This window comes from Poecile atricapillus, chromosome W, assembly GCF_030490865.1.
Source record: "Poecile atricapillus isolate bPoeAtr1 chromosome W, bPoeAtr1.hap1, whole genome shotgun sequence".
NCBI classification, from domain to species: Eukaryota; Metazoa; Chordata; class Aves; order Passeriformes; family Paridae; genus Poecile; species Poecile atricapillus.
Genome location: NC_081288.1, coordinates 105,241,977 through 105,262,600, shown reverse-complemented (window position 1 = coordinate 105,262,600; position 20,624 = coordinate 105,241,977). Strand labels below are relative to the sequence as shown.

At 45.9% G+C, this 20,624-nt stretch overlaps 2 protein-coding genes and 1 non-coding gene across 3 annotated transcripts in view; 2 read left to right on the top strand and 1 right to left on the bottom strand.

Moving 5' to 3' along the window:
* The window catches only part of LOC131591493 (kinesin-like protein KIF2A), a 114,252-nt gene that overhangs the window by 49,410 nt on the left and 44,218 nt on the right, over nucleotides 1-20,624 (bottom strand). Inside the window, exons 7-8 of the mRNA XM_058862262.1 lie at nucleotides 17,469-17,564; nucleotides 426-480 (exon numbers count right to left, since the gene is read on the bottom strand). Of these exons, the coding sequence (XP_058718245.1) occupies nucleotides 426-480; nucleotides 17,469-17,564 (151 nt within the window). The remainder of the gene's footprint in view (nucleotides 1-425; nucleotides 481-17,468; nucleotides 17,565-20,624) is intronic.
* On the top strand, nucleotides 12,484-16,248 carry LOC131591503 (uncharacterized). Its single transcript, XM_058862292.1, has 2 exons — nucleotides 12,484-12,799; nucleotides 14,879-16,248. The coding sequence occupies exons 1-2, from the start codon at nucleotides 12,764-12,766 to the stop codon at nucleotides 16,190-16,192; spliced, it is 1,350 nt and encodes a 449-aa protein (XP_058718275.1). The 5' UTR covers nucleotides 12,484-12,763; the 3' UTR covers nucleotides 16,193-16,248.
* On the top strand, nucleotides 19,845-19,920 carry TRNAK-CUU (transfer RNA lysine (anticodon CUU)). The gene has a single exon. It is a non-coding gene; the product is annotated as a tRNA-Lys (tRNA).

The window sequence follows — 20,624 nt, the reverse complement described above, 5'->3', positions numbered from 1 at the left end:
ATGTCTGATTCAAGACTTGAAAGTACAAATATAGATGTATAACAAAAAAGTGTAAGAAATTTTTCATTGAGTAGCTCACTGATCAGAAGATCACTTAAAGATAGTTTAAAAGAATGGTGATCCTAACACAATATAAAAATACTGAAGAAATTACAGTAGAATTAATTCCCAGATCAACTAAATGCATCCTAGATGACCTTGGGAAAAATTCCACTCCATAAAATGGTGACAGCTACACTACTTTTATCCCTGTCTTTATTCAGATTATGATAAATTTATAAATTTTCTGGGTAACTTACACATATTGTCTAGTATAACAGAGTTTTGTCTTTGATCAGTATTTCTAGATCTCTTTAATATAAATAATATTACTACCAGAGCAGCTTTTCAGAAAAAAAATTCTGCAAAATCTTAAATGGCCATACCTTTTTTATTGAGTGGTCGTTTTCGTACACAAACACATATCCTGTGCTCATCAATCTACAAAGGAAACAATCTTTCAATGAAATACACCTCAATTCCAGTTATACATTATTTTACTTCTATTCTTGAATAACAGTATCATTTAAACAAATATAAATTTACAAGACAGTGAGTCATCTGAATGTGTAAAAGCCCCTTGTGTCTGCTCAGTAACCTAGAACCCAAAAGGGAGAACCATACATTAATAAAACTCCCCACAAACAGTGATCTGATCCTGCAGAGTACCATGTATGTCTTGGAACATAGCAAGTAAATCCAGGTGTAACAGGTAGACATGCTTTTGTTATAAATAACTATGTAGTTATTGCCTTTTGCTATTATTAGCTTTTGAAAATTATTTTGATATAGTACAGATTACAGTTTGTAATCTCCTTTTAACTCTTTGATATAGTATAATTTATCAACCTTTCATGGTTACTACCCTAATCCATGTGTAGATTGTATATTTTAGTGTAATAAATATATATATTACAGTTTAGGCTTTCACAAAATATTAAAATAGAGTCTATGTAATGTGTATTATAACATTTACTTTTACAGAAGTAATTGTAGTTGTGAAATAATAACTAATGCCTTCATTTTTGTAACTAACTGACAATAATGAAATAGCTAATGTTGATTAAAAGTACTTGTAAAAATAGCTAGAACGTCTGTATGATAAAATAACATTAAAAAGAACCAGACAAATAGCACTGAAAGAACAAAGAATCTACCACTGACCCCTTTGGCTATCAGTAACTGTCAAATCACAGACCAGGGAGCCTCATGAAGAAATGAAATACAAGACTCTCAAAATCACATCTGCATCGTGGCACATACTCTAAGAAGATGAGGTCAGGGGGAGAACTAAAATATTCTCAGAACATGTAAACTCACAGGAATGTTTGAATATGTATAAACTTAATTAATATGCATTTGACCAATGCAATGAGAAAGTATATGAGTTGTTACAGTTAACTGTATGCTTCTGGCAGTTTGTCAGGTACCCCAGTGCTGAATACTGTCCCTTTCATCCCTTATTAAACTTTTAAAAATTTTAAAAAGTGAGCTTTGTTTCTCACACTATTGACAGAAATTGTCACAATATCTTTGATCATGCCCATGTAGCATTCTCTGTCTTGAGGGGCACAGAAGAGGTAAAAAGCAGAATCAGGACCCTAAACCTCAGAAAGGCAAACTTTCAATGCTAGTGTATGGGATCCCATGGTGTTATAGATACATATTATATTGTTGGATTTTCACAAATATTAACATAAATGTTATATGTATGAGGTTAGAAAACTTTGTTATATTAATATAGTTCCTTCTATTTCTGTTATTGATGAAACTTAAAAATAGTAATATAATATACATATATGTTGAGCTATGGCATAGTATTAAAACAAAAACTACTTTTGTTTGTATAACCCAAAGACTGAAAAAGATGGTCAGATACCCCCCTCCATTCTTAGATTATCTCATCCAGATGAGAATAGCAGTGACCAGAGCTCTGGGGGAGGAATTTATTGCATTTCTGTTATCAGGGAATGTAAAACTCAGTGGAGCCAAGAAGATTGATTTATTGAGAAGGGGGCGAGTCAAAAACTAAACAAAGAAACATCCAAAACTTAAGAAGAATGTTTGAATCATGTATGAGAATTTCTGAATATGTAGTAGGATTCTGTTGAAACAGAGAAATTAAGAATTAGGAATTAAACATAAAGAAATGCTTGACTAAAAGAAGGGGGTTGACAAAAACCATACCCTGCTCCACAAGAGCAGGGAATGAGTGAGACTGCAAGTAAGATAAAGAGAATACACAAACAAGATGCAAAGACAAAGGCACCACAGGATAAGGGGATTCCTTAGACCCCTAAGCCGGAAGGAACGGTATCAAAGTCCAAAAGGTGGTCAAAGGACTGAAAGAGGCATGCACGAAAAGACAAGGTGAAAAGTTCAGCTAAGGAGAAAATTGCTGACCTCATCCCAAAGACCCCCCAGACGACCATCGAACTGACCAGAAACAACCAGTGCGCATCCGCAAAGGGGTGTGGAGCTCATTTTAATATAAAGCAAGGACAGGCGGGGTTAGGAAATGACTATGTATTAGGCATATTGTGCAACCCTAGTTTGTAAAAAATAAAAAGAGAAAGCCAAATCTCAAAAAGTGTGCATGCTTTTCGGAGGAGATATCCCCCATGCACCTCAGCGCTGAATAAATTCATACCTAGTCATATAACTACTCTGCAAGTTATAGAGCTCTTTTTTAATCTGCATATCACTGTTTTTAAGGGACAATCCTTTGTTAGTAAAGTGTGCTCTCTTGGCTGAATGCAGAGACACCTGGCCATATCTGTATACTTTATCTCCTAATTGTCTTTCTTTTAAACTTTTTAATTCTATAAAAAATTAGGTGAACCTCGTTTTTCACACATGAGAAACTATTCTCAGAAGTAAAGGAGAAAATGAGAGCTGGGACATATTTAAAAGACATTTTTTCATAGGGTGCGAGCGCTCTCAATCCCAACACGCAAGAAGTTAGGCAGGAAATGCAGGAGGCCAACTTGGCTAGGTCAAGACTGAGAGGAATGACAGGTTTGTCTTTACAAACAAGCTGTGGGTCTGCTGATAAGATGAAACTATCACTGAGAGATAACAAGCAATGGGATGGATTCCACTGAAGGATGAAAGGGACACTGAGGAAATGTTGCGGTGGGTTTTTTAGTTTGCTAGCTAAGTCAGAGGTTTTTGTGTTTGTTTTTCGAATAAAGTAAAAGGACTCCTCTGTCTCCTCTTTGGACATAAACCTCTGGTGTTTGTGGATTAATTTTCCTGACAAGACCTCTTAGCCAAACTAAAACACAAAACCAAAATGTATCTGCAGTAGAGGCAGAGAGACACATCCTGGGGAGATTACAGGGATATGGCCTGGGATTGCAGGGAGGGGATCAGGAAAACCAAGGCACAACTGGAGTTGAACTTGGCTATGGACATGAAAAATAGCAAGGGTTTCTTGAAGCACATAGGACAAGAAAGGAAGATGAAAGAAACTATACTGTCACAGTACAGCTAGTCTGCAGCTGGACAGATAAATCTGGCCATAAACAGAAATCCAATTTGGCTGGCCTAGTTCATTCTAGAAAAGAAGTAGTACAAGTCCCTGGGTGAGCAATGATAGGATAGATTTAAACTCAGAGACTGAAAGAAATTGGCCAGGAGACAAGACTCCTGTTTGACACCTTGATTAGGATTCACTTCTTGGGGTGGGGGGCCCTAGGAGTTGCTTGCACCACCGCCGTTCCCACACTGGCAGCTCCAAGGAGGAGGCACAATTCAGCTTTGCAGCACACACTGCAGAGCTGGGGCCTCCATCCTCATGAGAGTAGCCAGGAGGCCTACTGTTGTGGCTCATTGTCTAGGGTGGTCAGTCCTTTCCAGTTCTCTTTAGGTCATGGTGATGCAGGAAGATGGTTTCTAAGCAGGCTTAGGTGATGCAGGGAGATGATCTTTCATCATATCTTGCTAGAATATGTTTCCTTGTCCTTTTATTCCTCTGTTAGCTCGTTGTTTTGGTGTCTTGCATGCCTTAGTTTGCATATTACTCGGTTGCACAGCTTCATGGGACTTGCTTTGTTCTAGTGTGGCACGGCTTCCATGGGAGCAGCTTCTGTGGCATACCTTTCTAATGGGTTGCTTTTGTTAGTGTGGCCCAGCCCCCATGGGAGCAGCTTTGTTACATAGTAGCAGGGAAGTAAGGGAAAGGGTACAGGAATGTCTCATAAGAACCTTTAAAACACTTCAGAAACTGGTAAGTAATTAACATTACTAATAACCATCGGAGTAAACAAGGGATACAAGGTTTACAAATGGGATAAGAACATTAACTGTACATAACTAAACACAGTATTTTAACCAGGGTGGATTTCTTGAGAGATTTTATTCATGACAAGACCACAACTAATCCTGTTCAATCCTGCTGCAGAGATCTCACTGGTCAAGGAGCTGGGTGGTGTTAAACCCAGACCAATCAGATGCCTAAACCAGGGACATTCAAAACCCCTATATATGAAGGTTTGGAAAATAAAACCTGCTGTTTGTCCTATGAGCAAGAGGACTGTTATAAATCTGTATTGTGATATTGGCTTTCGCAAGTATTAAGATGAATATTATATGTTAAATACTTTTTGGCTATGTATGTACTTTTTCTCTTGCTAACAAGTTTTAAGCTTAAAGGAATTTCGTAGTACAAAGCACGGAAACCCCAGAGGGCAAAGACAGTGGATCCCAAGCTGTTATCAGCAGCAGGACATGGAGACCAGGCTGTTATCAGCAGCCAGGACCAGGCCGTTGGCAGCGGAAGGACGTGAAGCCCAGCTGTCACCGGTGGCAGGACGAGGGGCCCAGACTGTTATCAGCACTGACCGCTTGCAAAGAAAGGAAATCAAATTCAAATAAAATTATGATCAGCAAAAATAAAAACCATAAAGAGCATGCTCTGAAGATGCGGGTTCAGGGCGTAACCATGCAAAATGCTTCTTAGAAAAGTTTGAATATGCATTAAACCCTCACAGAAGGAGGGGATAAAAAGAATGTTCCAAAGATATCAGGGGTGTTCCTGGCAACGCGCCAGGGGTATCCGGCCATTTTAACCCTTTGCTTTATTTCCTTTGTCTCCTAATTGTCTTTTTGTTTATATTAAACTTTTTTATAATTTATTAAGTGAGTGAATCTCGTTTTTCACAGGACTCAAGTTGTGAATCTGTCTCCAACCTACAACCGCACGTAACAGTATACCTCCCCCCCAAGGAGCAAAACAGGAGACTTGGCTACTCGAGCCATGGAGAAAGTTTAGGTACTCAATGAAATTTTTTGCCTTGGTCTTGTTATAAATTTGTATTGTGATATTGGCTTTCGCAGATGAATCTTATATGTTAAATACTTTCTAGCTATGTATGTACTTTTTTCTTGCTAACAAGTCTTAAGCTTAAAAGAATTTCCTAGGTACAAGGCAAGGAAACCCCAGAGGGCAAGGACAGTGAAGCCCAAGCTGCTTATCAGGAGAACAATAGAGCCCAAACTGTTATCAGCAGAAGATATGAAGCCCAGCTGCCCTCAAAAGGAAGGATGAGAGGCCCAGATGGTTATCAACAGTGACCATTTGCAAAAGAAAGGAAACCAAACTTCAAATAATGCTGACCAGCTAGAATAATGATGACCAGCAAAATAGTGCTGACCAGCAGAAAATAAAAATGTTCTAAATAGGTAGAACCAGGGAGGGGACATGCTAAATACTTCTTGAAAAAGTTTGAATATGCATAAAATCCTCAAAGCAAGAGGGGATAAAGAGTGTTCCCAAGATACCAGGGGTGTTCCTGGCAACCCGCCAGGGCACCCGGCCGTTTTAACCCTTTGCTTTATTTCTTTTGTCTCCTAATTGTCTTTTTGTTTATATTAAATTCTTTTTTTATAATTTATTAAGTGAATCTCGTTTTTAATAGTCTTAAGTGGCAAGTGCTCCAGTCACACTGCCCAACACAGAATCCAAAGGCAAGGACTGAGAAAATGAGGTCCCACCCACCGTAGAAGAGCAGGTTTGAGACCATCTAAGGAACCGGAAAGTACACAGTTCCTGGGGTCCTGATGAGATTCATCCAGAGGGAACTGGCTGAGGAAGTGGTGCTGGAGGTTAGGATTTTTCCTTTTTTTTTTTTTTTTTTCTTTCTCTTAGGGAATTTTCTCCCATTTGTTGCTAAGAGACAATAACTACCGATACTTAAGAGAACAAAAGATGTGGCTGGGAGGAGGAGAAGGGCGCAGCTGGCTATTCTCTTACCTGGGGGGATTTCTCTTGGGAAGGGGGGATGGGCAGAGATATCTCGAGATTTTGGACGGGAGGTGAGGGGCTGGGCTCGGCTCCTCTTGCTCTCTCGCTCTCGGCATGGAAGGAGGACAGTCGAGCTGTTGCTTACCGCGGGGAGAATCCACTGCCACCGCGGAGCCCAGCCCTTGTACTGCTTCTTCCTTACTGTGGTAAGGAGAGCTCGTAAGAGCAGCTGTTGCACTGGGACCTTATTAACACCTGATCTTACTGGAAAGGACCTTCGCCATCTACTCGGGTGTCTCAGGGGAAAACCCGGGACCCCGAGCCCCTCCCCCTCTTCAGGAGCCTCTCCCGGCTGCGTTTGGGAACCCAGCTGCCACTGTCCAGCCCCACCGTTTTTTCTGCCACTGCTCCGGGTTCTTTGCTACACTGTAACCAGCACCCTGTGTCTGCTGGGACACCCCACGTCTCCTGCTACAGCTGTGGAGTTTTTGTTACATTTTTTTTGCCACTCCAGGGTCTGCTCATCCCTGCTGTTCCAACTTGCTGCTTCCAAGGTTCCTGCTACAGCTCATTTCACTATCCGGAGAGGCATCGGGACTGACTGCCCCCCCCCGAGTTCGTAAAGGAAGCCCTCTTCCATCTCTTCTGCCGGCTGCACCCGCCATTACCAAGTGAGAGAGAGGCGGCTGAGCTCATGCCACAGCACCCCTGCAGCCGCAGGGGAATCATCATACGTGCCCTGCCCAGCCGGGAGCCAATAGTGCCCCTGCCGGCTGTGACTGTAACTACACCAAAGGGGAAGGTGCTTGACGGCCAAGAGAAGGCTGCTACGGGGTTTCTGGTTTTGTTTGTTGTTGCTGCCATAGTTGTTGTTTATTTGCCTTGTTATACATATGCATACTAGTAAAGAACTGTTATCCCTTTTCCCATATCTTTTCCTGAAAGCCCCTTAATTTCAAAGTTATAATAATTCAGAGGGAAAGGGGTCATATTTTTCAAGGAAGATTCCTGCCTTCTTTGGCAGACACCTGTCTTTCAAACCAAGACAAGTGGCTAAGGCACTATCCATCATATTTGAGAAATCATGGCAGTCTGGTGAAGTTCCCATGACTGAAAAAGGGGAAACATAACCCTGATACTCAAAAAGGGAAATAAGGAAGACCAGGGAACTACAGACCAATCAGTGCCACCTCAGTGCTCTGCCAAGGCAGGGTCACCCAGAGCAAGTTACACAGGAACATGTCCAGGTGGGTTTTGAATGTCTCCAGAGAGGGAGATTCCATGTCCTCCCTGGGCAGCTTATTCCAGTGTTCTGCCACCCTCACTGTAAAAAAGTTCATGATGAAGTGAAACTTCTGCATTTTAGTTTATGGCAATTGCTCCTCATCCTGTCACTGGGCACCACTGAAAAGAGTTTGGCACCTTTCTTTTGGCACTTGCCTTTGAGATATTTATATGCATTAATGAGATCCCCACTCAGTCTTCTCTAGCCTAAACAGACCCAGCTGCCACAGTCTCTTCCCATAAGAGATGCTCCAGTTCCCTCATCATCTTTGTGGCCTTCCGCTGGACCCTGTGCCTGACAAACTTGGTGGCCTTCTACAATAAGGTTACAACATTGGTGGATGAGGGAAGAGTGACTGTCGTCATCTCCCTGGACTAGTGTAAAGCATCTGACACTATCCTGCACAACATTGTAGTCTCTAAACTGGAGAGAGAAGGATTTGACAGATGGACCATTTGGTGGATAAGGAATTGTCTGGACAGTTGCACTCAAAGAGTTTCAGTCAATGGATCAATGTCCAAGTGGAGACTAGTGATGAGTGGTGTTCCTCGGGGGTTGGTATTGGGACCAGCACTGTTTAACATCTTTGTTGGTGACATGGACAGTGGGATTGAGTACACCCTTGTGGGTGCGGAGGAGCCCGCTGGGCCCGAGATACTGGCCCTCCCCTGGAGAGGAGATACTTCTCTGTAAGAGCGACACAATGTTGCTCCCAGGGGTCTTTGAGTTAGTTATGTTAAACTGTTGTGTTTCATTGGTGTTCCCCCTGCCGTCCCACCCCGATACAGGTATCTCGGGCTTCCCCCCGCCCCTCTCCTTCCCCATAAATATCCCGGGTTTTCCTCTGTTCGGGAGATTCGCTGTTACCGGCACCCTTTGCCGAAGCTTTGCCTGAATAAAGGCTTGTGCCTCGGTGGAACGCTGGACCAGCTATCTTGTCTCTGCTTCCTGTGTTGCCTGCCGCCGCTGCTGCTGAGCTGAGCTGAGCTGAAATCACTATACTATTACTGAGCTGAGCTGGAATCACTCGACTGCTCGAAGCTGCTCACATGCGCTTCGGGCCAGCCTTTCTCAAGGCTGCTTCTGGAGAAGTCGCGGTGCTCCGGGCTTTCCGCCGCCGCGGCAAGTGGCGACCCGAACGTGGGGCTTTGAAGAAGCCCTGAAGAAGCGTCCACCCGCACCTTTAGCTGTGAGGCGAGCCGCCGTCGGAGCCGCCGCCCCTCGAGGAAGCTTGCTTGCGTTCTAGCAAGAAGCGATCCAAGAGGCTGCGACCGGGACCCTCGCTGACCATCTGGGGCAAGGGAAAGCCCCTGAGGACCGGTCGTCAGGTGACCACCCACCCAGCAGCTTTGTTTTCGCCCGCCGGCATCTGCCGAAGAGAAATTGTAAGTGTATCCCGTGAAAGGCTTTTTCTTCGGGCTTTTTTTTCTTTTTTTTTTTTTTGCTGTTTTACTGCTGGGTGGGGAGTGAAAAAGGATGGGGAATGAGTCCTCTGTATTGAGGCTGACCCCACCTGAGAGGGACTTTTATATCCAAGTTGTAACTACCTTAAAAGCGGGAAATTTTAAGTTTTCTAAAGGGGATTTAAAAAGATTTATTCATTGGGTTTTTAAACATTTTAAGATTAATTCGGACTCTGCTAAATCAGGAATTTTTTGGGATAATGTGGGGAGAAAGTTATATACAGTTCAAGCTAAAGGGGATTTTTCTGTTGCAAAGTTCTTTCCTGTGTTTCAAAATATTATTTTCTCATTGGAAAAAGAGGGAAAAAAAGAAGAGGGAGTTTTGGGTCCCCAGTTAAAACCCCCAACCCCGTCAGCCCCTCCAGGTGTCCCTGAACCCCTTTCCCTATCTGAGAGCCAGTCGGCGGGTGGACATTGCCCCCGGGCACAGGGCTGCTGCCGTCTCCCTGACACCCTCCTACCGTCTCTCTACCCGCACCAGGGTGGCAGTGGCCATGCCGCTCTGGGTCTTTCCCCTACCCTTTCTCCTATGCCCTCACACCCGGTTGTGTCCCCCCCAGTTCCTAGCGTTAGCACAGATGGCGCCGGCAGCGTGGCCAGCCCCACCATTTTGTCCCACTCCCACCCCGGTTTTCCCGCCCTCGATGTCCAAAATGGCCACTTTCCCGCCTTCACCCCTTCTCTTCCTGCCGCGTCCTGCTCCTCCTCTTCCCCCCCCACTGCGTCGTTGGGTGTAACCGCGTCGGGCCCTCCCCCATCCATCGGGAAACCCCTCCCCGTCGCGGGCCCCGCTCCTGTCCCTTTGTGCCGGGGCCCCGTCCCCAGCGGCGCGCCCGCTCCAGGGTCCCTGTGCCCCGGAGGTCGGGACGGCTCCGGCCGGAGCGGGGCCACCCCCGCTTCCCCACGCAGCCACAAAAGGGCCAGCTCTAGGCACCCGAGCCGGCCCCGCGCTGCCACCAAACACCCCCCATCTCCACTAGGAGATGAAAGCAGTGAATCTTCTTATTCAGATTCTGAGTATGAAGATCACTGGGCTGAGGTGCAGAGGGAAGCCACACGGGCGGGGAACTCAGCTCTGTCCCAGAAAATACTTGCCTTTCCTGTAATAATGAGGAGAGACAGGACAGGGGCACAGGTTGCTGCATGGGAATCCCTTCACTATAGGGAACTGCAGGAACTTTGCAAAGCTGCCGAGGAACATGGCAGGAGTTCACATTTTTTTAAACACTTGTTGGAAGCCTCCTTCTCTGCCCACGTCATGGTCCCTCATGACATCAAAAATATTATGAACTGCCTCCTCTCTCCAGCAGAATACATGTTGTGGGAGAGGCAGTGGAAAAAACATTTAAAGCAATTGGCAGATGTTTATGCAAGAGATGCTAACAGACCCAATTTTACTTTAGAGCAATTAGCAGGAGAAGGAGATTTCCAAAAGCCCCGAGATCAGGCCCGGGATCTGCCTGAAGCAGCTTTACAGGATATAGCTAATGCTGCCAAGATATCTCTTTTTACCACCCCTGATGATAAAGTGCCAACGCAGTGCTTCACCAATATTAAGCAGGGGGCAACTGAGTCTTTTATTAAGTATATTGATAAGTTAAAAATAGCCATTGAAAAACAGATAGAGAGCCCTCAGGCACAAAAGGAATTATTAGTAAAAATAGCAATGGCCAATGCTAATCAGGAGTGCAAAGCAGTTTTGCGAGCCCTCCCTCTGGACCCCGAACCAACCATAGATCAGATGGTTGAAGCCTGCACCAAACACTCCTCTGCCTCAAGTGAGAATACAGTGGCACTTGCAGTGGCTAAAGGAGTGGCAGAGGGGATATCTGGAGCTTATGCTGCAGACCCCAATAGAAATTGTTGTTTTAATTGTGGTGAACCTGGACATTTTTTCAAAGACTGTCCGGAGAGACATTCTATACAACCGCCAGCCCACCAACGATTCCCCAGACAGAACTGGCATTCGGGAAACTTCAAGCAGAGCGCGGGACGGCCCCGCGCTTCGACATCAAATCAAATGCCGCACCGTTCCACCCCTCCTGCCAAACCCACCATCCTGTCTCCACGGGGGCCCCAATATTAAGCCCAGCAGGTGGAGCGCTTCAGATGGGAACCCGGCGTCAACTGGTAACTAGACTCTCTTTATATATGAAAGGTGACTGTGTTTACAAAGTCCCCACAGGGAAACGTGGACCACCAGGCGGTCCCTCTAACATCTTAATACTTGGGGATCCAACTAACTGTCCAGGACAAATTCAGACTGTTTCTGAAGTCCAGACTATATACTCTGGAGATGAAATTTCCATCTCTTTGACCTGCATAGACCCTCCTTATTATTTAAAGGAACAGACTCCTGTGGCACAGGCCTTTTTACTTCCTAGTGACTGCCCAGATCATGTTCCCCTCAACCCCAGTGCTATGTGGACACAGGTTGTGGGCTCCTGCAAACCCATTGTGGACTGTAGCCTGTTTTGTTATGGGGAAAGGATTCAGCGCCCAGGAATGCTAGACACTGGAGCAGATGTTACCATCATCGCCCCCTCCGAGTGGCCAGACAATTGGGAATTACAGCCTGTAGCAGGCATGATTTCAGGAATTGGAGGGATGACAGCTTCCATGAGGAGCAAACGGAATATTGTTATCGAAGGACCTGAAGGACAAATGGCAACCATCAGGCCATTTGTGGTGAGAGCACCAATCACCCTCTGGGGACGGGATCTCCTGTCCCAATGGGGAGCTTCTCTGAGGATTCCCAGCAGGGATTTTTAGTGGGGGTCACTGAGAAGCACGCCACGCCTACCATCCCCCAACTCACCTGGAAACAGCACCATCCAGTGTGGGTTGATCAGTGGCCCCTATCTGAGACCAAACTGTGCGCACTGGAAGCTCTCGTAGAAGAGCAGCTTGCCAAGGGCCACATCACTGAGACCAATAGCCCTTGGAACTCCCCTGTCTTTGTTCTGCGCAAACCAGGCAAAGACAGGTGGAGACTCCTTCAGGACCTCCAGAAAATCAACGATGTCATTGAAGACATGGGCCCCCTCCAGCCTGGCATGCCCTCCCCTTCAATGCTCCCCCGAGATTGGAAGCTGGCTGTCATTGACATAAAGGACTGTTTTTTCAACATACCCCTCCATCCTCGGGACGCCCCCAGATTTGCATTCTCGGTTCCCTCTCCAAACAGACAAGCACCTTTAAAAAGATACCATTGGCTAGTCCTTCCTCAGGGGATGAAAAATTCTCCTACCATCTGCCAATGGTACATGGCCCACATTCTGTCACCTGTGAGGACCCTGTTCCCAGATGCCGTCATCCTCCACTACATGGATGACATCCTGGTTTGTGCTGCTGACGATGACTATCTGCACCGGACTTTACAAAAAACTATCCAGACGATCGAGGGCGCTGGATTCGAGATCCGTGAGGACAAGATCCAGCACACCTGCCCGTGGACCTACCTAGGACTCCAGATCCGTGAGCGGACCATCGTGCCCCAGCAGCTGAGCATCAAAGATGACCCCAAGACCCTGCGGGACTTGCATCAGCTCTGTGGGTCCATCAACTGGATACGCCCTCTGCTTGGGGTAACAACAGAAGTCCTTGCACCCCTCTTCAACCTGCTCCGTGGCAGTGAGGCCCTCGATTCACCACGCTCCCTCACGCCGGAGGCTCGAGAATCCATCACCAAGGTCCAGGAGGCCCTGTCTTCACGGCAAGCCCACCGCTATGAGCCCAGCCTGCCCTTCCAGCTGGTTGTCCTGGGTAAGGCCCCGCGCTTACACGCGCTCATTTTTCAATGGGACATGGCATTGAAGGATCCTCTCCTTATCATTGAGTGGATCTTTACACATAACCAGCCCACTAAGACTATCACCACTCCACAAGAAATCATGGCTGAACTCATTAAAAGAGCTAGAGTCCGTCTCCGCACTCTTGCAGCCTGTGAGTTCACCTGCATCTTCCTCCCATTGGCAACTGGAAGTTTGGAGCCTTTGCTCCAAACCAATGAGAGCCTTCAGTTCGCTCTCGATAGCTATTCAGGCCAAATTTCTATACACCCACCTGGCCACAGACTTTTCAAAACCACATTTAATTTGGTCCCCAAATCATTACAGAGCAAAACACCACTCCAGGCCCTGACGGTTTTCACAGATGGCTCAGGGAAATCCCACAAGTCAGTCATGACTTGGAAGGACCCCAGGACACAGAAATGGGAGTCTGATGTCCAAGTGGTCGAGGGATCACCACAGATTGCTGAATTAGCAGCCGTTGTCAGAGCTTTTGAGAAATTCCAAGAACCTTTCAACCTGGTGACTGATTCTGCTTATGTAGCTGGAATAGCTATGAGAGCAGAACATGCATTTCTGAAAGAAGTCTCTAACCCAAATTTATACAAATTGCTTTCTGAATTAGTATATCTTATCTCTCACAGAAAGCAACCTTACTATGTCATGCATGTGAGGGCGCACACCGACCTCCCAGGTGCCATTGCCGAAGGAAACAGGAGGGCAGACGCCTTAGCCATGCCTGCTGGAGCAGCCAATGTCCCTGACATTTTTGCACAAGCGAAATTGTCCCACCAGTTCTTCCACCAAAATGTGCCTGCACTGATGAGAATGTTCAGACTACCCAGAGACCAGGCTAGGGCAATAGTTGCCACCTGTCCTAATTGCCAGTCGTTCCAAATACCTGTCATTAACTCCGGGGTTAACCCCCGAGGACTTAACAGCTGCCAGATATGGCAAACTGATGTCACTCACGTCCCATCCTTCGGGAGAGTCAAATACGTACATGTCTCCGTAGACACCTTCTCTGGTGCAGTGTTTGCCTCAGCCCATGCAGGAGAAAATGCCAAGCACACCATCCGACATTTTCTCCTTGCTTTTGCTACCCTGGGAGTCCCAGAACAAATTAAAACAGACAATGGACCTGCTTACACCTCTCACAAATTAAGAGACTTTTTCAATGAGTGGGGGGTGAAACACACCACGGGCATTCCTCATTCCCCTACAGGGCAATCAATAGTAGAGAGAACCCACCAAAACCTAAAAAGAGTCCTTGATCACCAGCGGGGAGGAACAGAGATCATTCCTCCCATTGAGAGGCTCTGTAAAGCTCTATATGTCATAAACTTTCTAAATTGCTCACCTACAGAGCCTGACCCCCCTGTAATACGGCACTTCTCTAATTTGACCCGTGCCAAACTCACGGAGAAGCCGCCGGTGCTGATCAAGGATCCTGAATCACAACGGACATCAGGACCCTTCCCATTGATTACCTGGGGGAGAGGGTATGCGTGTGTGTCCACACCATCAGGACCTAAGTGGCTCCCAGGGAAAAATGTAAAACCTTACTTAGGCCCTACAAACCCTGCACCAAATTCAGAACTTTCAAAGTCTCCTGAGACCCACACAGGTCCAGAAAAACAGCAGCCCACTGCAGCCTGGAAGCGGAGACGTCGTCGGAGTCCACAGAACCGACCTGCCACCAGACCAACAACCAGACAGAGGCCAAACTGTCCTGCTACCAGAGCTGCAACGAGACGACTGCCAACGTCACGCCTGACACCGTGACAGTACACAAGTCTTCTTAACTCCCTCCCCCTTCCCCTTCTTGCCCTCGTTGCCTAGCCCAAATTGCCAGCTTACACCCAAGTGCACCTCTGCTGCTGCTGGTGTCGAGTCTTGTGTCCCCAATACACAGAATAACCTTGCTTATAATTGTTTAGTTTTTTGTTTTTGTTTTTTTTTTAAAGAGGGGGGAGACGGGAGAGGAAAGGGAGAAAGAAAATAGCTCCCCCCCCTCCAAAAATTAGAGCTAATCTTCTATGTCCTGTTGTAGAAAATGGAGAGCAAAACCGTCCTTGAGTTCCTGATGTCCCTGATTATCTGGATGCTCCTGAAAACATCAGCTGTGGATGCCTGGCTAGTAGCACAGCCCCAGGAGAACGTGTGGATCACCCTCGCAAAGACACTCCAACAAGACCACATGTGCTTGTCCATGGGCAGCGCCACCAACCCTCTGTCATCCTGCCTGGTAGGGATTCCTTTAAAGCCCCATGAATATCCTTTCACAGGGAAAGAACCCAACCCAGTAGACACTTGGGATGAGTGGACAAAGATCTTGCCCCATGCACCAGAGGAACCCCAGGAATTAGAGCTTTTGGGATCCTCCAAAGCTGCCTACTGCATAAATTTTAATTATCACCCAGTAGCCAATGCATGGCCTGCCTCGAAATACCAAAAGGCAATTAAATCAAGGAAAAATGTGACTCCCAACAGTAAAATTTACAGTCAGTCCAAATGGTGCAATTACACCAGCAGCACACGATCCACCTCCTCTCACTATCCCAGAGTGCTGCCCCGGGGAGTGTTCTTGATCTGTGGGGATAGAGTGTGGGCAGGAATCCCTTCCCGACTCCGGGGAGGTCCTTGCACGCTTGGACAGCTTACCATCCTCACTCCAAATTCAACTCTAATAAATGATTGGCTGAAAAAGAATGAATTGGCCCACCAAAAGAAAGATCTCACACAATTAGATGAAAAATGTGATAACCAAATTAAAGATCGGTCCTACACGAAGAAGATAGTGATGTCAGCATTTTTGCCGTGGGCAGCTGCTGCTAAAGCCCTTGGTGAGCCTTCTCACCTGGAGTGTTGGCTTGGTAAGCAGGCCAACCGGACCTCCTCTGTCCTGAGCGACCTCCTGACAGATGAAGAAACTGTTAGGCATGCTACGCTACAAAACCGAGCTGCCATAGACTTTCTGCTCCTGGCCCATGGACACGGCTGTGAAGAATCAGATGGTTTATGCTGCTTTAACCTCTCCAGCCCCAGTGAAGGCATCCACGCCCGCATCCAGAGACTCCAACATGCAGTCCAAAAACTCCAGGCTGAAAAGGAGCCCCAGTGGCTTGAAGACCTTTTTGTGAGCTGGGGACTCGAGAGATGGGTTGCCTCCGTTCTCAAGAACATTTGTTGGGTTTTCTTGATTGTTATTATCTTCCTAAGTATGTTTTCATGTTTTAAGAAGCTATCAGCTAACTCTCTAGGGGATGCCTTTTTAATAAATAAAGAAGTGGGAGTTGTGGGTGCGGAGGAGCCCGCTGGGCCCGAGATACTGGCCCTCCCCTGGAGAGGAGATACTTCTCTGTAAGAGCGACACAATGTCGCTCCCAGGGGTCTTTGAGTTAGTTATGTTAAACTGTTGTGTTTCATTGGTGTTCCCCCTGCCGTCCCACCCCGATACAGGTATCTCGGGCTTCCCCCCGCCCCTCTCCTTCCCCATAAATATCCCGGGTTTTCCTCTGTTCGGGAGATTCGCTGTTACCGGCACCCTTTGCCGAAGCTTTGCCTGAATAAAGGCTTGTGCCTCGGTGGAACGCTGGACCAGCTATCTCGTCTCTGCTTCCTGTGTTGCCTGCCGCCGCTGCTGCTGAGCTGAGCTGAGCTGAAATCACTATACTATTACTGAGCTGAGCTGGAATCACTCGACTGCTCGAAGCTGCTCACATGCGCTTCAGGCCAGCCTTTCTCAAGGCTGCTTCTGGAGAAGTCGCGGTGCTCCGGGCTTTCCGCCGCCGCGGCATACCCTCAGCAATTTTGCTGACAACACCAAGCTGTGTGGTGTGGTTTACATTGCTGGAGGGAAGGAATACCGTCCAGAGGGACCTGGACAGGCTTGAGAGTTGGGCCCATGTGAAGTTCATGAAGTCCAACAAGGCCAAGTGCAAGGCCCTGCACCTGGGTTAGGGCAATCCCAAACATGGATACTGGCTGGACAATGAGTAGATTGAGAGCAGTCCTGCCAAGAAGGACTTGGAGGTATTGGTGGATGAGAAACTGAATATGAACTGGCAATGTGCTCACAGCCCAGAAAGTAAATCACATTCTAGACTGCATCAAAAGCAGTGTGACTAGCAGGTCGAGAGAGAGAGGTCATTCTCCCCTTCTACTCTGCTCTTGTCAGACCCCACCTGGAGTACTGCATCCAGCTCTGGGGCTTCCAGCATAAGGATGTGGACCTGTTGGAGTGAGTCCAGAGGAGGCCATGAAGATGATTGGGGGCTGGAGCACCTATGGAGTCAGGCTGGGAGAGCTGAGGGTGTTCAGCCTGAAGAAGAGATGGCTCTGGGGAAACCTTATAGCAGCCTTTCAATACCTAAAGGGAGTCCACAGGAAAGATGGGGAGGAAATCTTTAGAAGGGAGTATAGTGATGAGGGGGAATAGTTTTAAACTAAAATAGGAGAGATTTATATTAGATGTTAGGAAGAAATTCTTTACTGTGAGAGTGGTGAGACACATTTCCCAGAGAACTTGTGGATGCTCCCTTTGTGGAAGTGTTCAAGGCCAAGTACATACATTGAAAAAATTTGAGACAAAGAGCAAAATTCAGAAGGGTAAAAAATTTCCACATCACTTGGGTACTTACAGGATCTGCAGTTGTCAGTGGTCTATAATCCAAACTTCCCCTGAAATCTCTTATCATACACATAATTTCATAATTTGGGTTTGTAGCATCAACATCCTAGGGAAATAAGCAACAGAATTTCTAATATACTTTTTTTCCTGAAATGAACAAATTTCAATAACTTCTAAATTTATTTGTAGAAAAATACACATTAACTGAAATGTTAATTTTTCACCAAAACACCATAAATGTCTCAACAGCAAGTTTAATGCCTTCTTCTATTCTGATGTAGCTAATTTACTGGTCATAAAGTAAAATAATTATATACTTTCTGTTTCATATTTTTGGCTGGCATGTATTAGAAAATACTTTTGAATTGAGGAGTCATTAAAATTCTACTCAGCAAAGAAATGACTACTGCTTTTTGCCAGAATCTTCACATTAAAGAAACACAGCTGAACAGCTGCACAACTGTTACTATATTTTATATATTAGTAAAGGCCTGTATGCACAAACCAGCCTTTGAAATAAGTCATGATATTAAGGGCTAAAGTCCTTGAAACCTTCATGCAGAAGAGAGAGCAAAGCAAAACAATATCCCTGTGTGTAAGAGAAAAAATGTAAACTGTGTGTGTTAGCCAATAGTAGCTCGTTCTGCTCGCAGACCCTGTAGAACCCTATAAAGGTGTGCTAAAGATAGAAATAAACTGGCATTCACGATTACTTCTGTGAAGAGTGGTGAACAGCTCGGGGGTCTTCTCAATACACAACAGATAACATATACAGTCAATACTTCTTAATCTGAGATGAAATGGTCCAATAGACAAATGGATACACTCTATTATACAGGTACAAAACACACTGCAGAGTACACTGCAGGTGCCCCAGCCACTCTAAACACAATCCTGCTGCATCCAAGTTGGTTAAAGGAGGTTGATCCTACTTACTGGTCCTGAGTAGCTCCTACAGTTACTTGGATGCATTGGAAACTGTTCTAACACTCCTAGACCCCCTCCAAAAAAACCAGAATCAATCCAAATAATACACAGAAGGCTATATTCAGGCACACAAGATCTGTCCCTAAACCTCTAACCATGAGTATCTGAGTGAATGGACGTATAAGAGGCCATGCACAAAGCCCCTCTAAACCTTGCAAAGCCTGAGCTACTGATCCTACTGTGGGCTGTGCTGGTTCACTGCAGAATCACTCAAACGTTCTTTTTGTCAGGTGTCCTTGCAACTATCAGTTTTTACCCCATTTCAGAACATGCTGCCCAATATTCTTCAAAATCTGTTTAAAGGTCTTGTCCACCAGATGCCAGTGCTTGGCTAATTTTTGATGCATTTCACAACAACAACAGAATGTGCAAATGATGGATGAAAAGGGTTGTCACAGAAGTGATAAAAATAAAATTTAAGCTGTAGCACCACATCAAAGAATTTTAACATATGAAACAAATTATTTGCTCCTCACACATAAAGCCATAGCAATGCTTTGCATTTGTTTAAGTGAATGGAAATTAACGAACAAGAATTCAAAATAAGTGATTTTAAGTCAACTTAGAAAAATCATTAAACCATGAAGTAAATTGCCTGAATTGGTGATGGTATTTCTTATGCCACTAGCAGATTGGTAGTTGTATTGGATTTGCATGGTCAGGTTGCAGGTAGAGGGAGGGCTACAGAGGTTGCTTCTGTCAGAAGCTGCAAGAAGCTTCCCCTATGTCCAGTGGAGCCAATGCCAGTGTCCTGGGGTGACTTTATGATACTGGTATCCCCAATCGTCTGGTTTATGTTATATATTAAGCTCTGTACCTTTAAGACTGGCTCTGAGAGCAAAAGAGGGGGAAAAAGAAGCCGCAGTTTGTGTTAAAGAAAATATAACTCCCACACATCTCGCTCCTGGACTGTGTTGTCTGCAGCACAGACAGACAGCGGGACAGAGCTTCTCCCTGGCTTTTAGTTAGTTTTAGCTAGCTGAGGCAGAAGAATTCCCCGGACCTTTAGTTTTTTTTCCTTTTTCTTGGATCTGTGCAAGCCTGCTCTGGACTGAACACCCAGCTAAACCCCGGGAGCCCACGCCTGTGGCCCACCAGGGCCTGGGCCTCGGCACTTTTCCAGCGCTGGAGGGACTGATAAGAAACTGAGCAAGCCGAGCTACACACCACATGAAAAGGACTTTTCTTCCTAGATTTGCCATCCCATCGAACAGCAAGAGGTTTTATTATTTAATATTATTCAATTTTCTGTTAAATAAACAGCTTTTTCCACTTCTCTCCAAAGAAATTTTTTCCCTTTCCCGGACCGGTTGGTGGGGAGGGGCATTTCCCTGGGGAAATCCCCATCCAGAGTTTTCCTCCCTAATTTGCCCTAAACTAAGACATATACAGCTTTGGGGGCTCCATAGCTCAGTCGGTAGAGCATGGGACTCTTAATCTCAGGGTCGTGGGTTCGAGCCCCACGTTGGGCGCCAAAAGCTGTATATGTCTTAGTTTAGGGCAAATTAGGGAGGAAAACTCTGGATGGGGATTTCCCCAGGGAAATGCCCCTCCCCACCAACCGGTCCGGGAAAGGGAAAAAATTTCTTTGGAGAGAAGTGGAAAAAGCTGTTTATTTAACAGAAAATTGAATAATATTAAATAATAAAACCTCTTGCTGTTCGATGGGATGGCAAATCTAGGAAGAAAAGTCCTTTTCATGTGGTGTGTAGCTCGGCTTGCTCAGTTTCTTATCAGTCCCTCCAGCGCTGGAAAAGTGCCGAGGCCCAGGCCCTGGTGGGCCACAGGCGTGGGCTCCCGGGGTTTAGCTGGGTGTTCAGTCCAGAGCAGGCTTGCACAGATCCAAGAAAAAGGAAAAAAAACTAAAGGTCCGGGGAATTCTTCTGCCTCAGCTAGCTAAAACTAACTAAAAGCCAGGGAGAAGCTCTGTCCCGCTGTCTGTCTGTGCTGCAGACAACACAGTCCAGGAGCGAGATGTGTGGGAGTTATATTTTCTTTAACACAAACTGCGGCTTCTTTTTCCCCCTCTTTTGCTCTCAGAGCCAGTCTTAAAGGTACAGAGCTTAATATATAACATAAACCAGACGATTGGGGATACCAGTATCATAAAGTCACCCCAGGACAGCCAGCCAGCTCCAAGATGGACTTGCCACCAGCAATGGCTGAACCCATCAGCAAT